The following is a 10,337-nucleotide window of genomic DNA, read 5'->3' on the forward strand; positions in this document are numbered from 1 at the left end:
ACGATTTGTGATCTTTTGGCGTATCATTGAAAGAAATCAGTTCGGTGAGAGCTGAGAAAAAGGGGCAACAGACAAAAAAAAAAAAAAAAACACATCTTAGTAAAACCAATACCTTCTCAGCTTCGCATCGAAGCTAAAATGTATATTATAGAGATACTTAGTAATATTCCTAGAAAAGTTTTATTTTTCTTTGTTCTATTATACAGGATAATTAATTAAAAATAAGACACTCATTTGCTTAGAAACTATTGAAAATTTAAAATTTTTATAAAGAAAAATATTGTTTAATTCAAAAAACTCATATTGTTGTACTTATTATTAAACAATTTTATTATTAGTCCTAGCTGAGATAAAAATCCTAAACCTAAATATTTTAGTAGAAAGCATTAAATTGTTTTGTAGAAAAAGAATAAATCAAATCAAAAAAATTGAACAACAATTAATTCACAAATAATAAAGTTGAAACATAATTTAGTAACACGACTAAAATTGTTAAAAATATCGAAAAATTTGTACAGAAATGTCAATAGAAAAATATGATGTTTTCAGCTGTCGTTAAAATAGGTACAAAACATTTTATTATATCCCAAGGTTACAAAAAGAAAATCATATAAAACTCAGTATTTGAGATATAGTTTTAAATTTTCTTTAGTCATTTTAAATAATTGAATAATGAATGTATACATTTTGTTAGGGTTTATAGTTTGCTGTATTTATTCAATACATGCAAGTAATCAAAATATACAGGTAACTTCATTAATTTTATTTTAACTATCATATTTAGATTAATGCAACAAAAGAATTTACAAGTCTGATAGGGTAAAGTGGGGTAATTATATTTAAGTCTGATATTTTAAACCAAAAATACAAAATGTAATTTAAGTTTTATAATATAATTTTTTTCCTTTCCTCCAGGGTTAAAAACATTAGATTTAATTTTCTTAAACGGGAACCTTTATTTTTAACATTATAATATAATAGAAAAAATGGTCTTTGAGTATGTAGTGCGGGGGGTGGGTACTGCTCATACTAGTGTATGTAATCTCCGCTCGCACTACATACCCATCCAATGTATTAGAACGCTTTTAACTCAATAAATGTTTTATTTAAAAATTGTTTGACCCATTATTAATCATTTCTGTAAGAAAAGTGCTAAAAAAATTGGCTGTTTTAAAANATTAATCATTTCTGTAAGAAAAGTGCTAAAAAAATTGGCTGTTTTAAAATTGAAAACAATTGTTAATTAATTATTTTTTAATTTTATTAAAAATAAATAATAAAAATATATGATTTTAAAAATTAGGTTGTTTAAAAATGCATAAAATATTTTTTTTAAAATACAGCTAAATGTTAATTTTATCAAAAGTTGTAGAATTTTTCAGTTAGATTTATTCCATTCTTTATATTTTTTAAAAGCACAAAATGTCTATGATTAATCTCTTCAATAAATCTGAATCATATCTATTAATAATTTCACTCTATACATATGAGAGCCTCCCATAACGTAGTAATGATTATAGTTTGATTTATGATATTAAATAGCTTGTTAACATTTTGGGCTTTATGGCTTTTAAAATTGGCTTATGAAATTAATTTTCTTATAAAAATAAAGATAAGTATAACAGAAACATGATTTTGCAATAAATATTATATAAATTCTATATTCTAAATTCTATTTTTATCCTATTTGCAATTACTCTTGATAAATATCATATTAGGGTAATTGTATTAATGCATTTAAGGTCTTTTAAAATTCTCAAATTGTATATTTATCACCAATATTTTATTGCTTTAGATCTACTAGAAAAAAAAATGATAACTTAATAGCTAGACACAAAGTATTATTTATAAATTTTGCTTTGTAGTTAAAAAAAATATAAGCTAAAAGACTTAAAAAAGAAACAAAATTCTATTTATTAATTATTAATCAACTTAAACGAATAATTTATATATGATTAATTTAAAAATTCAAACACCATTACTACTTATTCACAATTACCTCTAATTAGTGAAGCAATTTTAATCATTCGGAGAAAATAAAAAATATTTATAATATTAAATTTAGTGCTTTTTATAAATAAAATAATGGTTTACATATTCAATTTTCAAAATACATATTATAAATAAAAATAAAACGATGAAAATTTTACTCATGTTAAATATGGTTAATGCAATTTATAAAAAAGTTTGCAATTACTTTATGTCATTCTAGAACAAATATTTTTTATATAATATAAATAATTTGTTTTGTTCTATACCGAAAATACAAATTTTATTTTATTTGTTTTTTTTTATCCATCAAATTTATTTTAAATGTAAATTTTGTTGAATATAAAGTTACATTAAATAAAAGTAAAATCGGATATCAAATAAAAATGACTTCTAATTTTTGTATAATATTCAATTATACAAAAATTATTTTTTTTTAATTATCTGTATTTTTATTTCTCAAAATTTCAAATATACAGTTTTGGAAAAAACACGAAATATGTAGCAAAAAATGTTTAAATGAAAATATTCTTATAAGAATTTGAATCGAAACAGAATATTAAACATACATTCTTGACAATTATTAATTTTTCTGAATTATCATGTCCTGATATAAAATTAAATGTTTTCTTTAAATAAGATCTAAAAAAAAAACTGAACATATTATAATTTGAGTCTTAAGTCAATGTTATATATTTTATTAACAGTTAAGCAGTGCTCGAATTGGGGGGGGTGCGCAGGGGGACGTAGCTCCTCTACTTTTTTTAAAATTTTTTTGCGCACCCCAACTACTTTTTTTTATTTGGACGGGAGGACGGTGGAAAATACCACCTCTTTTTTTTTTTTTTTAAATATTAGTATGATAATGAAATATGATTTATTAATAAATACTAAATAAAGTAATGAGTAAAAAAAAAAAAAAAGGTCTTCAAAATACTAGGGACGCAGTTTTCAAATTGTTAAGTTGAGCTCCCCTACTTATTTTTGGCCAATTCGAGCACTGCAGTTAAGCGATTCATGTTAATTATTAAAAACTAATCTTTATTGATTTTAATTATTTATTAAATGTTTTTAATTATTATTTAGGATATGAGAAAACAACTTTACTATGACATTAACTCCAAACATACAGTAGAATTAGCAAAAGGTATGTAATAAATCGTAAGTTAAATATGTGAGATTTTTAAGAACTTGCATTAAAAAATTCATTTTCATCGATTAAATTAACTTATCATCTTTAGAAATAACAAGTTAATTTAATCGATAAGATTTATTTTTAGAGCTTAAGAATATTATTTTCTTCTAATATTTATTGTACATATACCATTATTTTTTCCCCAGAAAATTTGTTAAACTTAACAAACGATGAAACTATAGTGTTTACTAATATATACGTGAATAATAAATAGTTTATCATTTTTCAATACATGTTTTTATTTTTGAATAACACTAACAAAAATAAAAATTCATTTAAAGATTAGAATTTTCTGACCTAAAATAATTTTTTTCTTATACGCTTTTATTAACCCATTTAGGGCCATAGCTGCCTCCCTCATAGGAGGAGGTTTCTTAACCATATATACTCCGGGATGGGACGGGTTAGTCCGTCCCCGGAGAGTGGGATGGCGACTCCAATTACCGAACTGATCTCTCATACGGCAAATGAAGCCGCTCGTGACCGAGTTTCGAACCTGAAGCAGTGCCCATCAAGCACTGACGCGTCACCGACTCGGCCATACCGTCCCATCTGATCTAAATTAATAAGTCTGAATATTCAAAGAGAGTTTATGAATTTAAATTTTCCACATTTATAAAATAAAATGTTTATGAACTCCTGAACACCTCATTCTAGTCACAATTGTAAGTGATATTCATAATGTCAATTATTATTGAGTTTTAAATCTGTATTAAATCCATAGTTGTAAAATGGAGTGGGGCTTGGAGGATTTAACTCTGTGGCGGCTTTCTAAAAATTAACGTGTAATTGTGCTATTTTGATGTTTGTATGTTATCTGTTATGTTTATGTGTGTCTGTTTATTATATTATTAAGTTAGTCGTCCCGAACTATCACTGCCCGACACCTACTTGTACTTCGTCATTCGTGTACTTAAAAATTTTAATTGTTAAAAATGATTTATTTATTAAAAATTGTGTTAAACGTTATTTAAACAATCCTGTCGTACAAAAAAAAAAAAACACCTCCAAAAATGTTTAGCACACCTGAATTTGTAATAAATCGTTAACGATCAATTCATTTATAATTTTACAAATCATAGAGTAAAATAGTAAAATTAAGCATATATTATACTATTTATTTTATGTATTTTATTATTTATTATACTAATAAAAAAAAAAGTATTAGAAGGGTTGGTACGATAAGTAAATTTCATTAAAATTTAAGTATTTATGTTTCGCCTAACAAAATAATAAAAAATAAAAATTTTAGAACTTAAAGATAAATGGTGCAAATTTAACACGTATAATTTCACAATAATGGAAGCTTTAGATATAATTGATACAGTCAATGATGCTTCTGCATTTGCGGATATATCAAATCATAATAAAATGCATGCATATCAAGTCGCTGAGTGTCTAAGAAAAAATCATCCCCGAGAAGATTGGTTACATTTAGTAGGCCTTATTCATGATTTAGGCAAAGTAAGTTACTATAAAATTAGTAACAATTATTAAATTTTCACATAAAATAATAATAAATCCAACAATACCAAGAGATTTTTCTTTTATTTGATATAATAACACATCAAATTATAGTTTGTGTAATCACATTTTTATTTATAAAACTTAAGTCTATAAATCAGAATTAATGAGTAAAAAAATCTAATTTTTTTATTTGGCTATAGTAAATATTCAGTCGGTGAACCTTATTTTTAAAACTAATAACGTAAAAATGTGTATGGAATATGACTTATAAATTTTAATATTTTCTTCAAAAAAAGGTTATTACAAAAATTTTCTAATATACATTTTTATTTGTAAAAAAAAAAAATACTAAAATTCACTTATTGAATATAAATTATTCAATGCACATTTGACTTACTACATTTTATTGCTTTGTCATAACTGAAAACAAATTGTCTTCTTTTCAAAAATAAAATTTGAACTTTTACAGAATAAAACAAAATCACTACTATCTAATAGGGATTCTTTTTAGCTTCGATGCGAAGCTGAGACGGTATTAATTTTACTATGATGTGTTTTTTATTTATTTATTTATTTTGTGTCTGTGAACACTCAATTTCATCTCTTGCTTGATTTTGATGAACAATATGTCATAAGATCCCCAATCATATCTAGTCGAAGATGTTACCCTCAAAAATTGAAAAAAAAATTCTAATCTATCAATAAAACCGTTACTCGTTCTATGTTCTCCACACAGTCAATTAAAATCATTCATTTTTAATGTTTTGAAATTATTAATTGAAGAATCAAGTTTGATATAATAAAAGTATTCAACTACAAAAGTAAATAATTTTACTTTGTAATTTGTTAATTTTTTTACTCTATTTGTGTGTGCTACTACTAGACTATAATATTCCAAATAATTTGGTATCATGTTGTTGTATAAATCATTGTATCATATATATATATTTATATGATTTTTTTATATATAAACATATATATTTTATAACAAAGAGAGCAAAATTCAAACAGTTTTTATTTATTCAACATTTTTTTCGATTATTATGATATGTTAAAAATAATCGATATTGTGGGAAAAATGAAGAAAACCAGCGATATCGATATCCAATGGAAATATCGATACCGTTGACGAATTCTACTAATAATAAATGAGCATCGTCTTTTTTATTACTAATCTTACATTAATCGAGACGAGCTGCAAATCGAGCTGTTACTAGTTCGATTATTAAGTTTTAATACGCCGACCCAGTCAAGGTGATTGGTGTGTTATATTCTAAAAAAGACGTATGCTCTGAAACTGACTACTCTTCTACAACACTGTGTTCAAATAGTGTATTTACAATGAAAAAAATAAAAGATATTTTTATTATATCTACATTTCAAAATTAATTTAAAACAACAAATTGATGAACAAAATTCTTTGTCATAGCTATATACAGTACCATAGGAACATTTTTCGTTCTAGGGGATGTGATCTCTCCAAACGCCATAAACTAAAGTGTTAATTAATATCCATTGATATGTGTTAAGAATTACAAAAGCAAATATCTATTTATCATTAATGTATTTTTTTCGCTCCGCGTTAATATCCATTTAAAAAACACAAGTTCCTACCACTTTTTTTGGGCGGGGAAGGAGGAATAGGACCAATTTTTTTGAAAATCGTAGAATATATATAAATTGTGTTATACTTTTAAAGACATTGTACGAGGCATATTAAGTTAATCAATAACCAAGTAGTATTAGTAATTCATAATTGGTTTATTTAACTCGAGAATTAAACACGGAAATAAATAAATACATTTTATTTTCCGTAAACTATAACTTAATTATTTTTTTTATTTTAATTAATTATATATTTTGCAATCTTATAAATCATTAGATCGCACTAGTAATGATAAATCTTTAAAATATATTTTAAATGCATAAAAATATATTTCTGAAATGTTTAATAAATTAATCTAATTTGTTTCGTGATGAATTCTGTTTTACTTTTAATGATGATCTTCCGTACATATACGTGTCCTTAAAGGACTATTTCATTCGACCGCCATGAAATTTTGGGAACCGTAGTGGGGACGGTGATCCTGCTAAAGTACCCCATGACCTATCACCGACAGACGTCTTATGTTCAGGCCACACATAGATCGTAAAATCCAGCGAGCTCAGAATCTTATGAATTATGAACTTCTGAGCTCGTTGGGCAGACTGTGTATAATTTAGAAACAGTTTGCACGGTCTGGGCAGATACTCTCGTGTGTCCCGCGGGTTTCACGCGACTACGGCTCATTAGGGCCTTTGGCTATTCTTACAGGTAAGCGATTGATCCTGGTAAGAGTACCCAGGTAAGCTAGCCACGATATGTGTTCTGTAAAAATAATATTACTCCAGAAGCAGTTTACCAGAAAAATAGTCTCATTTTTAAATTAAATAATAATAATAATATGACTACAAAATCCTTAGGTGTATTCAAAATTATACTTCATAATCACCTATAATTATTAATATTAATAATTATTCAATACATCAGGTATGCAAAAGAAAAATTAGTAATCATTAAATACAATCTTTCAATGTCGTGTTAAACTACATAAACTAACATACAACTTTAACAAAATTGACATGCGCAAACCAAAAATATATCTTACTAAAAACTATGCGCGTGGACTTAAAAAAATGTTTGATCCGATTTTTCTACCTTCTTTGTAGCATGTAGATTACAGTGGTTAATGAGCAAAACGGAAAAAAATCGTTTTCATAGAGAAAAGTGGCACAAGAAATTTGGGCGGCATGGAGAGCTGAAAAAAAAAGCTCATAACTCGGTCAAAAACCAGAAATTTCAACGAAATTTTCATGGTCCTTTTGGACTGTATTTAGACAGTCCTAGTAAAAATTTCAGGTTTCAAATCGATAAATACTGGCGGCAATGAACGTTTTTGATATAATTTTTAAACGTTCAGGGTGTGCTAAACATTTTTTTTGTCCTTTTAGCGAATTATTTTCCTCTTTAATTAAAAAAAAAAATTTGAAAATCGAACATCGTTAAGTAATTTTTTCAGCTATGGCTAATTCTTCAATGTTTTAAGGTAATGTTATTAAGCGGAGAAGAACCGTGGAAAGTTGTTGGCAACACGTTTCCAGTAGGATGTCCTTTCAGTACGCATATTGTTTACCCAGAAGCACTACAGGATAATCCGGACGCAAATAACGTACTTTACAAGTATGATGTGTCAAACAATTGAATTTATTTTATTTTATTCATTATGTTTTTGATTTAAAAAAGATTTTATATTTAGTACAAAGCCTGGAATGTATGAAAATAATATTGGTTTAGACAAAGTTTTAATGTCATGGAGTCATGATGAGTATCTCTACCATGTATTGATGAACCACAAACAATCCAACATCCCCAAAGAAGGCCTTTTTGCTATTAGGTATTAGAGAATAAAATGCCTTTTAATTAAATTTTTAATGTTGTAGTATACTATACTAATAAAAATACTGACAAAAAAAAAAATTAATCCACTAAAGAAATCAATAATTTACATGATTCAGGTATCATTCTTGTGCTCCGTTGCATTCATACACAGATTATGATTATTTATGTACTCAAGAAGATTTGGATATGAAATACTGGATTCAGCAATTGAAGTAAGTATTTTTTTTAACGTAACTGAAAAATCAGAATTTTACAATTAAAACTTTTTGTATAATTTTTTTTTATTGTACTTTTTGTTGTTTATAGAAAACATTTATTTTTTATATTTTAGTTTGTGTGATAAGTTTGACAAGCATTCAGAAATAAACATTGATGATATACAACCATATTATGAAACTTTGGTTCAAAAATATGTACCAGAAAATCTGGAATGGTAAACAAGAATTTTTCCCGCTTTTAAAACCAAACTTTAAGTATTTTGAATTTTTTTTTAATTCGTGTATAATAAAAAAACTTTAAGAAAAATAATTTTTTTAATTAAAAAATTTAAAATATTAACAGTGATAAAGTATATTAAGACATCTCATAACATTGTAAAATGTGATTTAATAAAATTTAATGTGAAATAAAAAATTACAATTACTAAATATTTATTATAACTATTTTTTTAGCTTTATAAGGGTGTCAATTTTATTTATGTTATTAATATCCTTATCAAACTGATAAACTAAGATGTCTTAGTTTCACTAAGACAAACAAAAAGTCATTGAAAATTATTTGGCCTAATGTATAGTTTTGCTATAAACTAAATAATAACAAAATTCTTCTAATTCAGTGGAGGCTCGGGGCTTAGACGACGGGACGATCGCACCCCTACTAAATTTAATTAAAAGAAGAAAATTAATTGTATATTCTAAATTTTAAATTTTTATTAAAAATTCAATGCACATACACGGTTTCGCGTATTTTTGCTGTACTCTAGATTGACACACCACTGAACTGATCACTCATATTTCCAGCTCCATTATACCCTAGTCCAATAAGATTGTTCAAATCTAAACCTAATTGTTTGCATTTCTCAAAAATTAAATTTGTCAAATTTTCCCCAGTTAAATCATGTGCCGGAATAAAACTTAAAAATTTTTTACGAAGTTGATAATTTTTATTTAATAATCGAGCGCATTAAGACAATTGTTCAATTCCAAAAACGTCTAACGTTTCACCNCAATTGTTCAATTCCAGAAACGTCTAACGTTTCACCGCAAAGAATAGCAAAACAACCAGCTTTATTGATGTCAATAATCAATTTTTTTTTAATTAATTACCTATAAATATTTATTTTTTCGTTTTGTATCGTCGAACTTAAATAACTGGAATTTTTTTATTGCTAGTTAATAGATGTGTTTTTAAATTTTCGTCCCCAAAATTAGCCCCAAATCGAAGTAGGGCACGAAATTTATCATTTTTTTTAGTGGGTTTTTACAGGTAAATGAAGCACTATAATCAACTCTTAGAGGAAGTTCGTTTTCACAGTCAAATTACAATCTCGATAATAGGTATTAGAGCCGCTCTATTTTCTTCTTGCTGTTTTTTCTTTGAGAATCTAATTGTGTTGTAACATCATTTATTTTTCCACTTACTACTTTTTAAAAACTATCTGCAACTACAACACAAAATTGATGATAGTTAGTTTTAGAATGGATAGTACATTTTTCAAAGGCGTTTTTCCATTTAATGAAAGGTTTAACGACTAATGATCAGATTTTTTCATGAGATCCTTTACCGACACAATCATTGTTAAACAAAACGTAGTATTTACAAAATGCGCCATTTACTTCTTTTGAGTACGCTAACCACTCCCACTTTTCTAACCACTGATATTGAAATTTAAGATTTTTTTTATTAAATATTCGAGTAGGAAAAATATAGTTTCTCGTAGGTATAAATACGGACTTTATAACATTACTCTTGAATAGATCGTTATTAGTGATTACCTTTTTTTGAAAAAGTTCATCTGACACAATTCTGATATCAAGATAAGTAGTACTCACATCTTTCGCTGCCTGTAATACTAAAAATGAACTACTCGATGAAACATCAGCTATTATGTTTTCCCCGATGCGTGTTCACTTATTGGTTTCACATTAGTCACACACTTTTTAGAAGTTGCTTTAAAATAATTGTCCAGCGCACCTCTCTACGTAACGGAAAGTTTTCAAAAATAAAACTTAACCCTTAAGCAGGCGC

The 10,337-nt window shown here is 26.2% G+C and overlaps 1 protein-coding gene across 1 annotated transcript; it reads left to right on the forward strand.

The window, feature by feature from the left end:
- The first annotated feature begins 606 nt into the window (after nt 1-606).
- On the forward strand, nt 607-8,739 carry LOC126903204 (inositol oxygenase-like). The gene is made up of 7 exons (XM_050681263.1): nt 607-747; nt 3,076-3,136; nt 4,437-4,648; nt 7,738-7,871; nt 7,948-8,085; nt 8,207-8,302; nt 8,422-8,739. The coding sequence occupies exons 1-7, from the start codon at nt 673-675 to the stop codon at nt 8,525-8,527; spliced, it is 822 nt and encodes a 273-aa protein (XP_050537220.1). The 5' UTR covers nt 607-672; the 3' UTR covers nt 8,528-8,739.
- Nucleotides 8,740-10,337: the final 1,598 nt, after the last annotated feature.

This window comes from Daktulosphaira vitifoliae, unplaced genomic scaffold (genome assembly GCF_025091365.1).
Source record: "Daktulosphaira vitifoliae isolate Bord-2020 unplaced genomic scaffold, ASM2509136v1 Scaffold_3, whole genome shotgun sequence".
In the NCBI taxonomy this organism is placed as follows: Eukaryota; Metazoa; Arthropoda; class Insecta; order Hemiptera; family Phylloxeridae; genus Daktulosphaira; species Daktulosphaira vitifoliae.

What these genes read in the sequence shown, in the direction of transcription:
- LOC126903204 (XM_050681263.1), top strand. Translation starts at nt 673, where the DNA reads ATGAATGTATACATTTTGTTAGGGTTTATAGTTTGCTGTATTTATTCA. An exon ending in TACAGTAGAATTAGCAAAAG is followed by an intron (nt 3,137 to 4,436) that starts GTATGTAATAAA and finishes TAAAAATTTTAG; the next exon opens with AACTTAAAGATAAATGGTGC. An exon ending in GCAAATAACGTACTTTACAA is followed by an intron (nt 7,872 to 7,947) that starts GTATGATGTGTC and finishes TTTTATATTTAG; the next exon opens with TACAAAGCCTGGAATGTATG.